General features: G+C 39.5%; 2 protein-coding genes across 2 annotated transcripts; one reads left to right on the top strand and one right to left on the bottom strand.

Annotated features, from left to right (window-relative positions):
• The first annotated feature begins 1,783 nt into the window (after positions 1-1,783).
• LOC136448103 (carboxypeptidase E-like) lies at positions 1,784-13,766 on the top strand. Its single transcript, XM_066447242.1, has 9 exons — positions 1,784-2,036; positions 3,519-3,661; positions 6,044-6,246; positions 6,719-6,892; positions 7,464-7,627; positions 8,086-8,219; positions 12,027-12,166; positions 12,660-12,783; positions 13,182-13,766. The coding sequence occupies exons 1-9, from the start codon at positions 1,936-1,938 to the stop codon at positions 13,373-13,375; spliced, it is 1,377 nt and encodes a 458-aa protein (XP_066303339.1). The 5' UTR covers positions 1,784-1,935; the 3' UTR covers positions 13,376-13,766.
• A 4,089-nt stretch (positions 13,767-17,855) lies between these two features.
• LOC136448720 (tripartite motif-containing protein 2-like) lies at positions 17,856-19,829 on the bottom strand. The gene has a single exon (XM_066448364.1). The coding sequence runs from the start codon at positions 19,827-19,829 to the stop codon at positions 17,856-17,858; it is 1,974 nt and encodes a 657-aa protein (XP_066304461.1).
• Between the last annotated feature and the right edge of the window lie 1,256 nt (positions 19,830-21,085).

The raw sequence follows: 21,085 nt of genomic DNA, 5'->3' as shown, positions 1-21,085 counted from the left end.
CTGAGAAATGTCATACATAAAATATAGAAGAAAAGCAATGTTTTTTTCAAACTGCAAACATATGTTGAAGTTCAAGCGCCCTGAAATTTGTGGAGAAGTAAAAAAATGTTTACAAATTAAAACGGTTTACAAAAACTGACTCCTTGTTATATATCGCCAGTTCCAGCATACACTTTTCTCCTTAGTAGCAAAGGTTATCAGAACTCGCACACAATATGTGAAAGCAACCTGCATATCAAATACAAGTTTTAGGTTGTATGAGCCAATATTAATACCTCACCATGACTGGATATTTCAGGTATCCTCAGTAAGCTTGCCAATTTTAGGACTTCATGTGAGGGAAAATATCATCCTCCACGGTCTGTCTCGGATCGAATACAAAAAGGGTTACAATGAAATTGATTAAATGACATGAATGATGAAGTTCAAATAACCATATCAATAGTGTGTTGTCCTATTTGTGTACATTTTGTAGACTCTGATGCGACCCAGTGTCAGTCAATATCATTTTATTTCCATTTATTTCATCACCCCAGCAACGCTACGATTATGATAAGATTTCCAATGAAGGCATCATCAAAAATTATTTCGGTGACCAAGAAGGACAATATACATATAACGTCCTTGTTTGATTTCAACAGAACATTTTTTTAAATTGTCAAACCAAATACCTGCTGTCGATTTCCGATCTACCAAAATGCATAGTATTGACGTTGACGTTATATGGAAATAACGTCATGATACGTGGACGTAGAAGCCATCGATGCATCCGCTGGTGGGTGCGGCAGGGGAAAACCATGCATTCCTTGGCTACTTCGGAAAAATATTTCAATAAAGATTGACACATAGCAATAATGCACAAAAAATGGAGCAACAAGGAAGCCCCGAAGAGTTGATCTATAATAAGATGAAAAATAAAGATCAATAATTCATTCCTCCCCGTAAGCCGACTTGGTCTATCCTAAATTGTCCCAGAGTGACGGGTTCGCCCACGCTCTTAATGTCATAACCCATTTTGCATTTCAGTATCCGGGCACGAGTGTTATATATAACGTTAAAGCGGTAAGTGTTTTGTCCGGCGTCTGACGTCAAACGCGGACGTAACGTATGATCTCGGCTTGTTGCCATGCCGTTTGATCCCCGGACGGTAGTTGTAAGGGCGCAGGTCTTGGAGCAGTGAGTGTTTCTGGCCACAGAATACTGAGAAAAAAATGCACTGAACAGAAGTGTTTACAGTTATTATTGTTAACGATAAGTCCTCGCACGATGGATGAAAAACCAACTTTATCATGCACTGGTGGACATTATATTCTGTTACCTCCTCAAAACTGATCCTAGTCCTGCAATTAACGTTAATAGCGAGAGCTGAGATGATGAAATCTCTCCATCGATATTTTATGATCTTAACGTTGCTATATTTTCCAACTCAGATATCTACCAATAACAGTGGCCCCCAAAATAAGAAAAACATTTTGTAAACTAGTGTCTCTTATTAAGTAATTTTGTATCTTCAAATAAGTTAACGTTAGGTGTGTGTCAATTTCATATTTTCAAATAGCTCAATTAGCTGTGTGTCAATTTCATATTTTCAAATAGATGTGTGTCGATGTATCTTGTGCAAATTCTACATAGTGACGTATATTCACGTATAAAGAAAAAATGAGAAAGAAAAATCCAAATTTCCATGCGTAGGCGGGCATTTTTTACAGGAAATACCTAGAAGTGGTATCTTATATTGCCCTTCAATAGGCCAGTCGTGACGTCAATGCAAATTAGCCTTCTTCTCACTTCCGCCATCTTGGATTTTTAGTCGAGAGGTTTGGTGCAGAGGCGGACGGCCAACCATCCAGTAGTTCCCCCGTTTCCCTCAGAATTACGCACATTTTCCTCAGAATCTCTCCAGATTTAGTTTCTAGACAAACCAGTGTGGCAAAAATGGAGAAATATCTGCTTGTTTTGGCGATTTTAGCCGTTTTCTTGGCGGTAGGAAGATCAGCGACAGAAGAAGATGACGGACTCGACTTCAAGCACCACAGGTGAGGGTACAGAATATTTTCTTCACTCCAGTTTTAGTTAACTTACAATGTTGTCAACTACAACATCTGCATTCTGTTGGTTTTGTAAGAGAAATTGCAGAGATGTTATTGTAATTTTTAGCGTAGTTAACTAACAACGCAGGCCTCGATTTTTTAGGTCATAGCTCTTGGCCATAAAAAAAACGATAGTTGTCTGACGAAAAATTATGCCGCCGACAGAAAAGGGTCCATATGGTATCCAGAAATTGCTCGAAAACTGGATTGAAAGTTAAGATTGCACAAATATGACGTCTAGCATTTTTTTGCAAGTTGAGTTCTTCGTATCTGTGTGTTATTTGTTTATTTCGCGTTTCATCTTTTGAGTTTGACGTCCTTGGTTTGAACCAAACGTCAGAAATCAGCTGGCTGTCAGATAATTTTATTTCCGCCCCAACTTTACAGTGGTGCAAACGAATAGAATTTAACTCCATGTTTAATACACGTACAGCCTGGTCATTGACTCCAAATTATGTCTATCTAAAATTAAATTCAAGAAAATGTATTTTCAACCTCCTTGGTTACGTCAAGGAGGTTTTATACCCCCTTGGTTACGTCTTCAAATCATCCATGCAACGTTAGACCAACAAATCTGGGACTTAAAAATTTTCTTCCCGTCTTGACGTTTGAGCAGACCACAATCTTGGGAACCTTGAAAAATGTCTTTTCCAGCAAAATATAAAATTCAGCAAACATGTGGAGGTGGAATAGACAAAATATATGAGATAATGTCCATTTTATTAGTAACCTTTTCCCACCAATGGCTCAACAACTGGATTATACACCTCTACTTTTAATTTCAGTTTTACTGGTTCAGTACAAGATCCATGTAACAGGTGGTCGGTTAACTAACTTGACAGGTTGTTGTTGTGCGTTCATATTGTCCTGAAATCAGACAAAATCGCAACGTCAGCTGGCTGAAAATTTGCTCCAAGGCAACATTATCTGGTTAAAAAGTGAAAGCTGAAACCTTAAAGCAAAACGGACCCCAATTGGATCATGATTATATTGTTTCTGTAAATTGTTTTCATTTTGAATTTTGTTGTCTTCATTGAGCTGGTGTGTACTTTTACACCAAAGGGCGGTTAATCATACCGGCTATATAACATCTACATGATTCCACCAGGGTACATAATTCTGCCACCCTGAAAAGATTCATCCAAACAGATCTCCAACCCAACGTCCCCCAGTATGATGCACTCCAGTATATCTAAACTGTGCATACCTGTGTTCTGCACAAGAGATTTCTAAAACACACTGTTTTTCAAAGTGGAAGATTTATGTAACCTGGCAGATTAAATTTTCATTAATGTTGATGGAGGTTAGATACAGATACTATTTTATTTTTTTCAACATGAAAAAGGCCAATTTCAAAGCTTATCATGATTGCAATGTATGACAATGTCTTCCAAAAGTGTAATAATTGTAATAAATGTATTTTCCCAGATACACAGAGCTGGAGCAGATACTGAGGAAAACTGCAGAAGCCCACCCAGACATCACCCGCCTATACTCCGTTGGAAAGAGCTATGAAAAACGCAACCTCTGGGCCCTGGAAATCTCTGACAACCCCGGAAAGCACGAACTTGGTAAGACAAGGGTTATGCTTTAAAATGGTCTTGAATTCTGTTAATTGCAAGGTTACGTATTTCAAGCCTTGTTGTGGTAGCTTATTTTTTTCTGTCGTGAAGGCCATACAGAAAAGAAATTCACACCTTCTTGGAACTGTTGGCAAATATTTTTTTTCAACAATGCTCAGATGCCAGATCATGTATGCTATTGATGTAAGGCAGGGTTGGGTTTGGCAGTATTGAGTGTTATGCACATAGATGTCAAAATGTAGAAGTTATTTTTTCGTGCACTTTCATCACTTTTGGGGTGTGTTTTTTCATAAAATCAAGTCAGTGTGGTTTAATGTAGTGAACATTGAAAATTTAGAGCAGGCTTCTTTGATGTTTACTTTTAAGTGCTTTTTTTAGCTGTAAGTTGAGATGGCATGTACCAAAGTATTTCTTCCAAGCAGTAGTCTCATGCTCTAATTAGCAGTGTGTAAGAGCCTAATTAGCAGTGTGTAAGAGCCTTATTACAGGTACGCACCTGGGTATGTATTTTAGTCAAGCACCATCCAAGAGTGACTTAGCAAGGCTATGGTGACAAAGACACCTGATTCCTACTATTCTAGCTGCCAATTTACTAAAGCTGAATGGAAAGTTTCAAGCTTTATAGTTTCAAGTTTCATATTTTTCAACTTTTAGAGCCCTTACCTAAGACTATTCTACTATTCTAGCTAAGAATTTACAAATGCTGAATGGAAAGTTTCAAGCTTTATAGTCTCATGTTTCATATTTTTAAACTTCTAGAACCCTTACCGAAGACTGTTTTACTATTCTAGCTACCAATTTGCAAAAGCTGAATGGAAAGTTTCAAGCTTTATACTAGTTTCAAGTTTCATATTTTTCAACAAAAGAGTTACACAGGAAGCACGTTTACTGTACATATGTGGACAAGACTCACCTAGTGTGTAGATACACGATCCATATTGACAAAAATACACGGCATTCTCATTGTGCTTCAAGTTTCAACTCTTTCGATTTTTAGTTTGAGACTTTTGTCTTTTGCAAATCAACACCACTCACAGTCACAGTGCTTAGATTTGCTAGGTGGACTGGATACCTACGTATGTTTGGGGCATTGAAGCAGTTCTGAACAAACAAAGGTGCTCCACATTCTTATAGTTATACAGCCATTATTACAGGGTTTCATACTTTGAATTGTTGCCTTCTTACTTCTACATTTTTGTCTGTAGATTTGATATCATTTAGATATGGATTACGGTCTGTAAGAACTGAAGCTATCTTAATGCACATAATGATTATATTCCTTTTAGTGAATATGATATTGCCAATTTTTTCATGGTTTAAGATTTGTTATAATCATGGGCTTTGTATGTTTTACTGACTGACTCTTCAATCAATGGTGTACCGTACAGCCATGAATGACTTATACCCGCAAGCTCATTACATTTCTTGCAAGCCCATCATACAATAAGTTTACAACATTACTAAGATATTGAGGACATTCTTCAATAAGGCAGTCTTGAATGTGTTGTACAAAATTATCTGACAGTCTTGTGATGGAAAAGGAAAAGTGGGTTCTTGTGTGCGGTCAGTCATATAGGATTGGTGAAAATGATATCATAAAAAAAAATCAAGGTACTGTAAATCAGGGTGCAAAATACCTGTCCTGGTTGCACGTTGCACAGTGCAACAAGATTACGGTTGGTGCAAGTTAATTCCAAACCCAGGTAGCGCAGTGTGCAACCTTATATTTTGAGCCAAAGAGCTCAATCGGAGCCCTGGAAGCTCACAAAAACACAGTGTCACTCTCAAAAAATTCGGTAAATCTTCAATTGAAGTAAAGAAATCAACACTTTTTCGTTTTAAACCATCCAAAACCCTTCATAGTTCATGGAATTTGAGCTGAAAAAGACGAAAACACATTGCCCTCGGCTAAACAAGATGTTGTTAGGTCAATGGGAACACAATACTATCTAATATATATTTTGAAATATTAGTAGTATTATACGGTACATACGAGCTTAATTTGAAGAAATCGGTGAATGTTGCTGGAGCAACCTGAAATTTGGATGTGCAACCTAGCATTTGCCCTAGGTTACAACATGGGCAACCTGGCTCAAAAAAGTATTTTGCACCCTGTAAATGCAGAATGTTTGCGGCGGTTTTATGTTACTTAGCGGTTTTCTTGATGAACTCTTCAGCGTGAACTTAAAACCACTGTGAAACTTTGACTGCAGCCCTACTATTGTTTCAAACGCTAACTTTAAAAAAACACGGCAAACATGCCATTTTCTCCCTACCACAAAATTAAATCCCTGTGAAGTTGAATCCAATTACAGTATCTGATTGAGTCTTGAATTTGCTCTAAGTGTCCTGTTTTGTTTGGTTATTTAGGTGAGCCAGAGTTCAAGTACATCGGGAACATGCACGGTAACGAAGTGGTCGGACGGGAGCTGTTGCTGGACCTGGTGCAGTACCTGACTGCCGAATATAAGAAGGGGAACCAGCGAGTACGCAGCCTTGTGGACAATACACGGATCCACATCATGCCAACCATGAACCCTGACGGGTATGAAAAGGCAGCGGACATGATGGAGGTGAGGAAATGTATAATCCAGGCTTTAAGTGTGACTACAGGAAGGGGGCAGAGTGTTCACACCTTGCATTCAGAAAGTCGTCCAGCTCATATCAAAGACTTGAAAAGAGTATGCATATGGTGAACATATCCATTAGTCAGTGGACTAGCCCCATGCTGTAGTGGCCTGTGTGGGCCAAGGGCTATAGAAATCAAGATGGGCACCGTTCCTATACACCGAAATGTGTGGGAAGGATTTTAACCTACTATCGGGAAATTCTAATGCTGGACCGCTGGAAAAAGTGTGTTTTGCAATGGATATATTGGTGTATATTTTGTGATGTTTTTTTCTTGTAACAATGGTTGTTGAAAATAAAAGAAAACAAGCTCATAGGAATTTGATGCAGAAAGTTATTTCAGAACCTATATCCATCTTCCTTTGTTAAGAAATGATATACATGTACTGACAGAATTGTGTGTTATGTGGTTTACAGTCGGGCAAGAAGGACTGGCTGACTGGCAGAGCCAATGCACAGGGGATCGACCTGAACAGAAACTTCCCTGACTTGGACCGGATTGTGTACAGAATGGAGAGCTTGGGAGGCCCCAATAATCACCTGGAGGATGGGGTGTCCCAACAACTGCTCAAGTCTGTCAACAAGAAGAGGGTAAGTTTCAGCCTTTTGGGGGGGGGGGGGATCATTTGGTTTGCTACTAAGCTGGTTCATTAATGCTGCTATGTGATTCTCTTTGATAACCACAAGCAACAACATCATTCATCATATTTTGTTTTGTAACAATTTCCTTGTTTTGTAAGTACATTTTGCCCTGTGTTATAGAAGAACTTTATTACACGACAATTGTACATGGTACAAAGTATGGCAAGAATTCATAAACATAATACAAAGAAGAAGTATAGAATAAAACTTAACATCCTAATTACTAATACAATACAATAAGGGCTAGTATATATTTTGATATAGCATCCTAATTACTAATATAATACAATAAGGGCTAGCATACATTTTTATATAGTTCAACAGTTATGATCGAGTTGGTTTAATCATTAGTTTCGGTATTTTTCCTAATGTGAAAGCAGTCGTTATAAAAGCCATCTTGGAAATAGATAATTTCTCACCTTCCTTGCTTTCTTCCTTTCTTGATGTGGTTTTACTTTTAGTAAGTCCAAGTGTAAGTTCAGGTACAAATGTTCGCTAAGATGTTGTTGTTTATCAATAGGTTGCTCCAGAGACTGAGGCTTTGGTTGCTTGGATTGAGCAGTACCCATTTGCCCTGTCGGCCAACATGCACGGTGGCGACCTCGTGGCCAACTATCCTTACGACGAGAGTAGGTCTGGACGTAGCCAGGAATATGCAAAGTGCCCAGATGATGCTGTCTTCAAGTAAGGGATATAAACCTCTGTTTGTGAACTATTGCCTATTCAGAGTTTTGGGATAAAACCTAGTTCTACCGGATCTTTCTTTAGTCACTGACGAAAGATAGCAGATGCTGTCTGAAACGTCTGACTGTTTCAAAATTTTATCCAGTTGCTTGAGTAACTATTTTTGGCGTATTGCCCATGTAGTTGGTTTTGAAATAAACCTTAAAGTCACATCGCCAACTACCCCCTCTTTCTCTGCAGTTTTCTGTGTTGCATGTTTAATGTGTACTAGAGTTATTAAATAGCACAATTGATATACCATGAATTATGGATATAATTACATCCTTTTTAATGTGAGCTGACTTGTCAATACATACCCAATTAAGACTTTCCAGTCTGCCATGTAGTATTATGAATAAAGTTTTAATGTGTCTCTCAACTCCTAACCTTGCTTACACAGTGTTTTCATTCATTGTTAGGCGTCTAGCCCGGTCCTACTCACTAAACCAGCCGGAGATGTCGGACCCTAACCGTAAGGGTTGCGACATGGACAACGGAGACAGTTTTGTGGACGGCATCACCAACGGTGCTGACTGGTACAGCGTGGATGGAGGTAAAACATCATTCACTACATCACTGGGTTTGAAATAATGATAAATGACTGTGACATTACATACGTCTGTAGTACATAGTTTGGCAGAAGTAAGATATCAGACACTACACAACTGGACTGAATCAATGACGATATACATTGTAATACTGTACATTCATAAGTAGATCTTGTGTATCTGTTAGCTTGCTTGGTCTAGCACTTGGTTACTGTAAATGCAGAAATGCTCGCAGTGGTAACTTTTATGTTTGCGGTTTTCATGCTAACTTGCAACTAAGGTCTTCGCCGTGAACTTAAGACCACTACTACCCCCTTGTCTACTATTGTCTCAAACGCAAACATTAAACCACCACAAACACTCCATTTTCTTCCTACCATAAAATTAAAACCACACAAACTTAAATGCATTCACAGTACCCTGCATCCTGACCAAAAAATCATGAATTCTACTGGAGTAAGATACCGTTTCCAGGGCTCGAAATTCATTTTTGGAATTAGGTGCACTGGTGCACCCAACCAAGAGAATTAGGTGCACAGAAAGAAATTTGGGTGCACCACATAAAATAGAGTTGAATGTCAGCAAAACATAATCACAGTTTAATGCTTTTATAATTGTAATCAAGAACTTAAATCTGTAATCAAATTTCTTTCCTGCTATTAATTTAAGAGTCATTGCATGAGAAAACCAGGCAGAGGTGGGAAGATGGGGGTCGGCCAAATCGGCTCATACTTTGTATGTGTGATAGGTATGTGGAACTATGAACAGCCATATAATTAAAACCCTCCAGCTATTTTTCGTTATGGCGTTCTGGGACCCCCCTCCGAGACCCTCAAAAATCCAACAATTTATGGCTGAAAATTACTGAAATTGCAATGGCTACCCTGACAATTCTGATTAAGATACGATTATAAATTTTATATTTCCATATAGCATGGGTTCACTAGTTTTACCTACCAAAAGTTGAAGGTGAAGCATTGAAGTTATGAGGGTGAACTAGGGGGTTACCAGAACCAATGAAAGCAGAATTTTCATCTCTTTGAATTTTAGTCATTTTCAAAGGGCATTATCTGCCCTGGGCAGTGGCTTTGGAGAATGGTTTTACTGTTGCTGGAGAGAGGAACATCTACTAATTCAACAACAAGCGTCGTTTAATTGGGATACATATAACGCGAGCCGTGAATGGGGGCTCTTTATGGGGATTTTTCGGGTTTGGGGCTATAATAAATCAGGTTGTGACGTCTCACTACGGGATAAGTTATGGCAATTTTTTCTGCCACTGGGTGAAAACCATGCAGAATTGTCATTAAATGCTAGCACAAATCAGAAATGTTCATTTGGGCTCTACATGGGGGTTATGAGGATACTTAAAAAGTAAATTAAGCTTGTTTTGCACATTTTACAGTTGCTCTCTAAGAATTAGTTAGTTTCACACTAAATAATCATAAGCATATTCATTTCTTAAATGTTACATAATGAAAAAAGGCTATGTATGGGGGTTATCAGAACTCCACATTATCATTGGTACACACCCGTGCACATGGGTGCAGAGCTACATATACTTTATATGGACAATAAAGAAATTAGACTATAACAAATGTCAAGAACAATTTTAGATTTTAGCTAAATATATATACTTCTGGGGGCCAATCAGGATCAGAACAGGTATCATACTGAATTCAACAAACTGCAGTTCACAGATTATAAAACTTTCAAAGTGTTCTCAAAAACGTTGCCCATTACTGTAGCATGTAATGTAATTTTCATTCCCAGGGTTACACAAACCATATTAAAATGTTGATGCTACATGTATCTACAAAATGCATGCAATTCTTAAAATTATGCCATAGGACCATTGAAACAAACATACGCGTTGAACAGATGAATATCATTATACAAAAATTGAAGTCCAAGATCATGCACATCAACTTGTTCTTCACTCAGTCTGACTCTCAAGAAGGTGATTAAGGAGGATGTTGGTTTACAGGATGATGATCTTTATTCATGCTTCACAGGGACTTGCAAAGAAACTTGTGTCACCTCACAGAGGATAAAATGAATGTGATAATACAAAATACAACTATTGCCATCATCTATCATTTGTGAGAAACGAACATCTGCAAACGCGCCAAATGTGAAAGGCTGAATGCCTTGAAGCTGATAGGACTGACGCATCGCAATTTCCACGTACTTGCCACTTGTCACTAATACGACCAGTATGCGGGAAAGCCTGCTACATCTGCGCACCTGCGCGCACATGTTGGGCTGTTTGTATGGACTTTTCTATGTTATGAAGCATTGACTTTTAGCATTGCACTATTATCTGTATTACGGCAATAATACATACAAAGAATTTCAGTGATGCCCTTAACTTTTTTCAATCTTTGAGATTTCACATTACATTCCCATAACATTATGACAACCTCTAACCGCCTACAGCAAATGCATGTTTTGGTGTTTTTTTTTTAAATTAAATGCTGTTAGTTTTGATACTGTATTGGTTAAACAATATTCAAAACTATTGCAGTTGTAGCATAGTATACATAACCACTTAGTTCCCGAGTACCTGGCTTTCCCGCTAGCCAATAGCCAGGTGCCTTGTATTGCATGAATTTTGTGGATTGTATCATTTTAGATTTTTTAGATGGGTAAAAGAGATTGAAATTACTAGTCACAGTCATTGGCTGAGTTCTTCGAGAATGCTTGATACCAAATATATAATGTTCTTTGAAATGGAACAATTGCAACTGCAATGTACAATCTGTTGATTTCATTATGATTCATGTACTGACCCAAACTTATAGGTATATGTATATATATATATATTTAGTTTAAAACTATTCCCAGACATTTGTTATAGTGACTGTCTTGTTTCTTGATTTTCCATATAGCTGCGGATACCCGTGATATTACATATATGGGTCCTGATAACCCCCATGCATAGCTTTTCACTATTGACCGCTTTATAATTGCACATACTTTTTCAGTAAGTAATTTACTGATTAACGTCTTAAAAAGTAACTGTAAAATGTGCAAAACAAGCTTAGTTTACTTTTTAAGTATCCTTATATCCCCCATGTAGAGCCCAAATGAACATTTCTGATTTGTGCTAGCATTTAATGACAATTCTGCATGGTTTTCACCCAGTGGCAGAAAAAATTGCCATAACTTATCCCGTAGTGAGACGTCACAACCTGATTTATTGTAGCCCCAAACCCGAAAAATCCCCATAAAGAGCCCCCATTCACGGCTCGCGTTATATGTATCCCAATTAAACGACGCTTGTTTTTGAATCAGTAGATGTTCCTCTCTCCAGCAACAGTAAAACCATTCTCCAGAGCCACTGCCCAGGGCAGATAATGCCCCTTGAAAATGACTAAAATTCAAAGAGATGAAAATTCTGCTTTCATTGGTTCTGGTAACCCCCTAGTACACCCTCATAACTTCAATGCTTCACCTTCAACTTTTGGTAGGTAAAACTAGTGAACCCATGCTATATGGAAATATAAAATTTATAATTGTATCTTAATCAGAATTGTCAGGGTAGCTATTGCAATTTCAGTAATTTTCAGCCATAAATTGTTGGATTTTTGAGGGTCTCGAAGGGGGGTCCCAGAACGCCATAACGAAAAATAGCTGGAGGGTTTTAATTATATGGCTGTTCATAGTTCCACATACCTATCACACATACAAAGTATGAGCCGAATTGGCCGACCCCCATCTTCCCACCTCTGCCTGGTTTTGCCTGGTTTTCTCGTGCAATGACTCTTAAAACAAACAAGTTTTAACCCCCGAACCACCTCATTCTTCAGGCATGCAGGACTTCAACTACCTGAACTCCAACAGTTTTGAGATCACCCTGGAGCTGGGATGTGACAAGTTTCCTCCAGCCAGCCAGTTGAAGAAGGCCTGGAAGGACAACAAGGAGTCAATGTTGGCCTTCATGGAACAGGTAGAACTCTTGTACATGCATGTACAACTGTTACAGTACTTAATAAAATAAAAAATAAATAAATTAATATTGTTGTGCGTACTGACATTACAGTAAATCCATTTATTTTCAGGGGTACAAAGGAAACTTTTTTGTTGTGTTTCAACTTTGAGGTTTAACAGTTCTGTAGTCCATCAATGCTGAACCGATCGTCCGCCAGGATGAAAAAAGAAAAGGAGGAGTACACTATAGTAATACATAGAAAATACTAATTGACAGTGTCATGAATTTGCAGTAGTGAGACCACCACGAAAATCATGAAAAAATCGTTGCAAAACATTCCAAAATTTAGTGTATGACTCTTGCTAGTATTTCACTAAAAGAGGATGTCTTCTCACTTGTGTCTTGTCCAAATGGTTAGAAAGCAACAACGGATCTACATTATTTGGGTTGGTTTTGTTTGTAAGGCTAGGAAATGAAGACTATTCCTGAGTTTGTGTTGCTTTCCTTTCAGGTCCACACTGGTGTCAAGGGCGTAGTGACAGAAGCAGGATCTGAGAAGAGAGGAAACGGTCAGAAGGAAGGCATCGCTGATGCAACAATCAAAGTGGACAGCATCAACCATGATATCACATCTGGTAAAGAGACCATATTTACCCCCATTTTCCTACTAGTTTTGTAATAGATATGCGTACATGTATGTGGCATGATGACTAAACAATTGAAAGTAAAAAAGCTTAGCGTTTAATTTCAAAATGTTAGGACTGATTTTACATTGGTGTAGATGATGTTTTCTAACTTCATTTAGCTCTGTTTTCTGTAAGAAATATGATTGTATATATCACCACTGAAAGTAGTATTGCTTAATCATTTTGGACTATCATTTACATCAACTTCTTGTACATGTTTTTGTTTGTGTTTACATTTATGGTATTGTTATCTAAGTCAATTATTGCCAGTGTCAACGCCAGCTTACCTTATGAGTTGCGATTATTGTAAAATGATGTGTTAACATCTTGACATTCTCTCTTCACAGCTCATGGTGGCGACTACTGGCGTCTTCTTGTTCCCGGGGAACACCTAGTAACTGCCAGTGCCCCTGGGTACAAGAGCCAGACCAAGAAATGTGTGGTGAAGGAAGACTCCCCCGCTACCATCTGTGACTTCCAACTGGAAAAAGATAACTCCATTGACGACTTGCTACGAGAGATTGACTCTTACGTCGAGTAAGCTATGCTTGGTGTAGGTTAGCATCAAGCATCAAGCCAAACTTTGACCACTTTTGGACCAATACATTCTTCTTTCATCACTCGTTAATCGCTCTTTAATCACTCACAACCACATTCAATCATTTTATCAGAATCAAAATTTCCATTATATTTCCACAGACATTTTATAACAAGATTTGAAAGAAAGTTGATTTTCTTATTTTTGGTTTACATCAAATATCAAAGCAAACCTTGACCACTCCACCACATTTTTAAAAATTTAACTTGTCCACGTTTACAAATTTACCACTCTCCAAACATTTATTATTTTTTTAACCAAAATTGAGTTTTCAATACGTCCAGTCATTTTGATGACAATCCCCTATTTATGATAGACCCTTACCGCAGTTTTACCGTAAAGAGATTTCAAGTGAGATTTTTCAATTGGCCTTGGTAAACAACATCTTACCAACAATCATTTGACACTTAACTACATCACACGTACTTCAAGATTCATGACTGAACTGGCTATACCTAACACTGGTACAAATAGTTGTTATTTACAGAGTACAATACAAAAAGAAGAGAATCAGATAGCCCTTAAAACTGTGAATTGATGTGAAATATTCCTCAATGCTGTCACAAATCAGCCACCTATTTTTCATCTTCCACCACCATGGTGGCTGTGTTTTCTCCAAACTGTGCTGGTTGATTTGTGACCAGAATACTGTAAATGCAGAAATGTTTGCTGTGGTTTTATATTTGTGGTTTTCGCAGTGAACTCTTCAGCTCGAACTTAAAACCACCGGGAAACTTTTTGCCCACCTATGACTGTAGCCCTACTATTGTTTCAAACGCAAACTTAACCCTTAAGCTGCCAGTCCCGACTTAATTAGGGATACAGAAATATGCCTTGTGTGCTGGACCCGGTTATAACCGGGATAGGGTATTCCCCAGAACAAAACAGCTTTGCGTGCGTGTAGCGCGCGAAGCCGGGAAGTTAGGGGAGTTAGCGCCGCCGGGTGTTTCGCGGGTTTCGTGAGGGAGGTCAGGGGTCAAACATTTTTGATTTTTACTTGGCTAAAAAACCTGGCAGCTTAAGGGTTAAAACCACCGCGAACACTCCATTTTCTCCCTGTCGCATAAAGACCATGTGAACTTAAATGCATTTACAGTAACTTGACCTTTCTGAAGGGATTTTTAGTTGTCTTTTGTTAAGGTAAGGTTTAGACTGAAGGAAGAACTAATGAAATTTCTGAATGAATCCTTTTAATATTTGATTTTTTTCGTGTTGTGACATCTTCAAGCAGAAGTGCAGTATGTGCCACTATGAGACATCCATGTTCTGACTCATGGATTGATTTTAAGATTGTGATTATATTACAGTAGTCTACAGGAAAATGATTATGTTGTTATTGAAATTATGAAAGCAGTAAAGGAAAAACTTGAAATTTTCTCTTTCCCATCTAAATATGGGCAAATCAGAAAAGGGTTTTGCTGGATCATAAGGTGTCGTTTGGAAAGTTGTGTATGTTTTTTCCTGCATTCAGAAGAAATTTTTTGCAAATTGTAGGTTGCAGTTGGGTATTTTGAGTCTTGGGAAAGGAGTGGAGTGGAAAACTCACCAACATTTTCACTTTCCCTTATGGTCTTTACTGATCTTGTCTTTACTGTTCTTGGTGTACTGTGTAAGATGCTGCAAAGTCCCAAGTTTCTAACCCACTTGGCAACCGTCGTGCAATGGACAAAGTAAACAAACACTAAATATGGATATAATACTCAGGATTTCAGCCTTCCTTCGTGGTAAATGTGAAGTATTTTTGTAACTGTGTGGTTTTGTGACAGTGTTTCTTCAGTGATACTGATAGAAGTGTTACCATCTACAGACCATACATGCTGTAGTTCACACTGTCTTTGTGACATGCCTTATACAAAAATGTATTCTTTTAAATGCCCAATAAGCAGTTTTGAGAAGTGTCGACAATATTTCACTGTATCTGAAGTCTCTCAAAACTTGCTTACGGCATTTCTTTGAGTATGCACTGAAAACACATCCACTGAAAACACACAAAAGTATTTCTTATCCTTCATGGAAAAGCCTGACATTCAAAATCGATTAAGACCTAAACTATTCCATATATAGCTGGTCAATGGGGTAGTTTGCAGAACTATGCTTTGCATGAGGTAATTTATGGAAAGCAACAAAGGTATTTTATGGAGAATAAATGTTTTAATGGGTTTTATCCAGACATAGGTGTACGGAAAAAGGTTATGATACAGAATTAAAGGATAGTGAGGTTGGGTTGCTTCAGGATAATGCATGGTAAAGGATCATGGATGTATAACCAACTCTTTCAATATTTCATACAGGATGGGAGAACCCCTGTCCTGGTTGAGTGTTTCACAGATTTTTCTGGTTAGTATGTATGGAGAAGGATATTATAGTTAATGCCCTTGGTACAAAGGACAATAGACAAAAGGAGTTATGTGTGCAATAGTATATGTTTAAATCACAAAGACATAACCAGATGTATTTATGGAGCTGGAGGAATAAAGTAAAAACAGCAACTGCAAAATGGTGGCCTATTTTGTTGTTTTCAATTATACTAGTACTGTGTTTTGTGTCCGCAATTTTATTACTTGTTTTTTTTACTAAGGGTTCAAGGTCGAGGTCCCTTTGTTCTTTTCTTGCAAAACTATATATTAAACTTGGTGTCTACATATACTGTATATTATAATGGTGCAATAATTAGATGGAGGTTGGGTCACTTTTTTTTTAAATTTTAGAAAGAGATTGACCAATAAGCTGGTAAACATGTGATTGAATTCGTATCAGGACGGATCCCGTAGTATATTCATACCTAAAAGTAGCCACTTCCAATTTCGTGCACACAGGCATACTTAGCAGAAGATTTGAAGTGCCTGTTTACAGACCTGTAGGTTGCACCTGGATTACATTCCGATAGGTGGCGCGCGTAACCAGACCCCAGGTAACTACAGCATCACGGTAACGCCATGTCTACCATGTGGTGTTGATTCAAGAGTAACAAGCAAAATTAATATTGTGACAAACACCAAGTTTCTTAAATGATTTCATATTCTCTGTGTATTTCCTTTCATATCCACTTAATCACGTAGCTTGTATGGAAATTTAGAAATACATAACAAGTCATTATTATTCACCTGAAGTACAGCCAGTAGGTACCCATTTGAGTAATGAGGCTGTAGTGCCTTTTAATGTGCTCGAGGCACCTACTCGATCACGGGACTCCCATTTTACGTCCCTCCCGAAAGACGAATACAGCTCCACCCAGGATGCCCTTCCCCGGATGCGAACTGTTTATGTTTTGACTGATTGGAGACATTGCTGTACACCTTATACTAATTGTGCCTTCAAAATATATCATTAAAGCAGTTTGGGATCAATTGAAACAACCAAAAAGGAAATTTTATCTATAACAAATTTTCAGAAGCATATATGTCACGTTTACTCGCATTATGATTAACGGAAAATCAATGTAATAAAATTCCGGAACCAAATATAACAAAACGCTGTACACACAATACTGTTGTACTTAAGAGTCGAGATAAAGTGTGCCTCAGGTCGTACCTGTGACATCCAAGCGTGTCCAACGCTAGGCAGCTGGTGTGTATCGGCAAACAAATCATGCCGACATATTGTGTGTTCCCCTTAAACATATAACAGTGTACTCTCCAACCAGAAGAGTGGGTCCGGCTGGTTTTTGACGTGTTTTAGGCGTTTTGTCGGGCTTTCTATTCTGTCCCGTTTTCCATATGTCGCCAAACCCCCAAAGAAAACGGGAGAAAAAAGAAATCCCGACAAAAACGCCTAAAAAACGTCACAAACCAGCCGGACCCAGTAACAGTGGAGCTTTGGGACAAAAAAAAATGGGTCACGTCTGTGCCCCTATGTTAGCTATTCTAAAACCCATTACATTTCATATGGGTGAAACTATTGTCTCATATCATATCGAGAATAGCACGCCAAAATCATATCAGTTTCTATGGAAGATTTACGACATGTTTGTTCTACATTAGCACAACAATAGGTTTTTATTGTCCGCCTATAAGGTCACCCGACAGGTGGCACCTTTACTCTCATATTTCACCCACAAATGGCAAGTAAAGTGCGAACACATGTTAATGTTTCAAATTAACGGACTTTTAGATAGTTGCATTGGAATATCTTTATATATCGGTAGCCATACAAATGAATGCCGTATTGGCATTAAAGATAAATACAAGTAAGAGCTTGCGTATCGTGTTTAGAATAAGCCAGTATTGCACAGTCTATGACGTTCTTTCTGAACGCAAAACTCGATGTTGTATACATGTTTGATACAAGAACCGATATGCGCGATATAGGGAGAAATTTCTGAAACAGCGCAGCGTAGCTAAATATCGTGTCTTGAAGTAGAAATATAGAAACTGTAACGCAACGGGATGAACAGCTACTTCAAGATTGTTTATCCCAAAATAACCTAGTAGCTAAACATAAATACACAAACGGCTCCCTCGTCTATGACGGCTACTCTTCTGTCTCTAGTAAGGGCAACTTTGGACGGCCGTTTCAGACCATCTTTGCCCGACGCCACGTCCTTTAAGAACGCACCCTTCTTGTCATAGAGTTGCAATCTCGCATTTTTCGTCGATGAAATAATGTTCCCATAGCTGTCAACGGATATGTCGTTGGCTGTTGTTGTTGTAGCTATATGGCCCAGCTGCAGCGTTGTTGACTTTGGTCGGCCTTGTGAATTGAAGAGTGTCACTCGATCTCGGTCCTCTTGTTTTGGCTCACAGAGGAGAATGTCACCCGAGTTTGGGTTCACGGATAAAGAGACGCAGTCTCCCACTGTCGTCTGACTACTGTGGACTTCACAGAGTTTCTGTCCCCTTTCAGAGAGTAGAATACAGTCTGCCCGCTCCCACAAACCCGTGATAACCACAACTGCGATATTTCCGTTAGGAAGTGCGACCGCATCCACAAGGTGTCCTTGCCGTATCTGGAGTTTTGTTCGACTGATGCACTTGCCGTTAGGGTTGTAAGCGGTCATGACTGGGTAGCAAGCCCGCCCAACAGCCCGTCCGGCACGGTCACATATCATGGTCTCGTGTCCGCCACCGAGATATTTTATCGTGCCATTCGGCATCAAGACAATCCCGCCAGTTAAAGCCTCCAAGCCCTTCCCCAACATGAGCAGAAAAGAACGCACCAGGTTTCCACAGAAATCAAATATTTGAACCCTTCCGCCGTTAGCTCTGTCTGCAACGTAGAGATAGTGACTAGAAACTGCCAGGGCAAATGGGTTTTTGAACTGCCCAGTCTCGCTCCCATAACCGCCGCCAACTTGAACTTTCCGATGTGCTGGAGGTGTGGGCGGTACAAGGGGCGAGTTGGGCGTCGTTGGGGTGTCATAGACCGGGTCAATAAGCATAGGACTTTCCAAAGATTGTGATCCCGTAGATTCTAAAGAAATAACTGCATTGTTGTTATCAACAGGAGAGTCTGATAAGAAGTTGTTGTGATGTTGTTTCGGTCGGAATCTCTCCCCCGTGGTAAAAGCCACGTTCCCAATGTTAACGCCCGTCTTGGAGGGAACGAATTTCACCCTGATTATCGTGTGGGAAAGTTTGACATCCACGCCTTGCACGGCTTGTGAAAGCGCCTTCACGGCTGACAACAATGAAATGGGATTTTGGCTCGAGTTCTTAACGGTCTTGCCAAAGCTGATGACGAGATGTAACGCGCTCGTGAGTTGAGCAAAGTCCTGTTCGGTTCGTGTCTGAGCACCTGCCAGCTTCTCAAATTCCTGCCCGCACAAGGAATTCAGCCAATGTAAGGACGAGTGTTTTTGCCTCTCTATCTCCTCACGTAACGTCTGAGCGGCCGCCTCTATCGCCGCCTCGGCTTCCGCCTGTTGTCGTTCAAGTTCGTATCGGCAGGCCGCCAAGTAGCGGAGCCGGGCTTGCAGAGCTGCGGCCTTTTCGCTCCCCCTTTCGACGAGGCCAAGCGCCTCTTGCTTCTTCTTCTCGACCAGCTTGGTTATGTGGCTGACTGGATGTCTCCCGTGTTCCGTCGTCACGCACTCTCGACAGATTGTTCTGTCGCAGGTGTCGCAGAACCACGTCAGACCACAGGTTTGGTGTTTGTAGCAAGTGGTCACCTTCCTAGGCCCGGAAGCGTTCTTATCATTTGTAGTACGTGACATCAAGCGGCAGTTTCCGACCCAGAGGGGTTTCATGAGACCGGCGATCCCCTCGGGGGGTAGGTACACAACCTTACGACAGGTGGGGCAAAGTAGAGGACTCCTCCCGCCCTCCTCCCAGTATTCCAAACACTTCATACAGCACTCATGTCCACACGGAAGCAACCTGGGACGCCACAACTCCTCCAGACAGACACCACAAGTCCAAATGTCCGACTCGGTTTTCGTGTCGCCTCCGTCGGTCGCCATCTTGGAGTAAACGTGTTTTTAGCACCTGTCGGTGTTGACTGTCAATACAGCAGCGTTGGACCTGAACCAAGCGAGACGCGTTTCGCTAATCTCACGCGTTTCAACCGCCTGGCACAAAAAATACGCCGCCAAATATTGAGAGAAGACTGGCACACTTCACGATTTCTAGTCGTCATAATACAATGACTGTGCAAGATTACACATCGCTTTTCTATCGTCACCTTTGACCTTTGTATTGAACAAACGTATGTAACAATAGGAGAATAGTGATATAGCGTCAGCCCACTCTACAGCCCTACGACGTCTCGAATTCCTGTTAAAACTCACAATTTAAAAAGGTAACTCCTACCGATTTCCGAAATTTTGTTCTTTACTAGAACCATGCCCATTGCCCTGGTTTGAAGAACAAGGAAATATTTGCTTTGCATGGTAGCCAATAAACATAATCGACACGCTAAATATTTTACACAAAGTACTTAGTACCGGATTCCGGCTTGAAACTACATACAACTTATCTGTATGAATATTTGCGATTCTTGCTTTGTGATTCTTTATGAAGTATCTAATTGACACGAAAAAAGTACAGGAACGTTCGCAAGGTCTTCTACGACTACTGATGTGGATAAACGCACAAACGTATCTTGTGCATAATACGTTACATTGTACATGTCGGCGTAACTTCGCATACTTGGAAAGGGAATGTACAGTCATATGACTAACTTCATTTCCTCTTAAACGTCAACTCTCTTTCTTTCCGAATAACCACGTCAGCTTGTCCTTGGGCGTGTTCAAAGAACTTCCGTCTGCGAGAACAATTGACTTCCGGTTTGTTTGAAAACTTTGTCCCTTGAACTAAGGCACGTGACTAAGGCATGTCTCGAATGGTATAACATGTATATCCTTGTAACTTTTCATGACGAAACTCACAGCAATATATACATGTACAACTGGATACTGGCATATATGTTTTCTATATGGAAAAACGTTTTGGGTTAGAAACTTAGAAATACACTTTTCGGTTTATATGTGCGAATCATCGGATGGTTTCTATAATTTGCAAAAGTATTTTGAGAAGTCCATATTGGGAATGAGTATAAAGTTTATTTCGGTGTTTTGTGACGTATTTTCGTCCATATTATCAGATGAACTTGAAATCGTTCCTGTATTAAAGCGGTTTCACTCTGAAATTGGTTTTACTGTATATGTCTAGTAGTATATGTCGTGCAGTTCCATAAGTAATCAGTAGAGGGCACATG

This window comes from Branchiostoma lanceolatum, chromosome 14 (genome assembly GCF_035083965.1).
Source record: "Branchiostoma lanceolatum isolate klBraLanc5 chromosome 14, klBraLanc5.hap2, whole genome shotgun sequence".
Lineage (NCBI taxonomy): Eukaryota > Metazoa > Chordata > Leptocardii > Amphioxiformes > Branchiostomatidae > Branchiostoma > Branchiostoma lanceolatum.
The sequence above is the reverse complement of the archived record's forward strand: the minus strand, read 5'-3'. Positions and strand labels throughout refer to the sequence as shown.

Excerpts from the sequence above, each read along its gene's own strand:
- LOC136448103 (XM_066447242.1), top strand. The coding sequence starts at position 1,936 with ATGGAGAAATATCTGCTTGTTTTGGCGATTTTAGCCGTTTTCTTGGCG. Across the intron at positions 6,247-6,718 it reads AGGCAGCGGACATGATGGAG|TCGGGCAAGAAGGACTGGCT; the intron begins GTGAGGAAATGT and ends TGTGGTTTACAG. Across the intron at positions 8,220-12,026 it reads CTGGTACAGCGTGGATGGAG|GCATGCAGGACTTCAACTAC; the intron begins GTAAAACATCAT and ends CTCATTCTTCAG.
- LOC136448720 (XM_066448364.1), bottom strand. The coding sequence starts at position 19,829 with ATGGCGACCGACGGAGGCGACACGAAAACCGAGTCGGACATTTGGACT.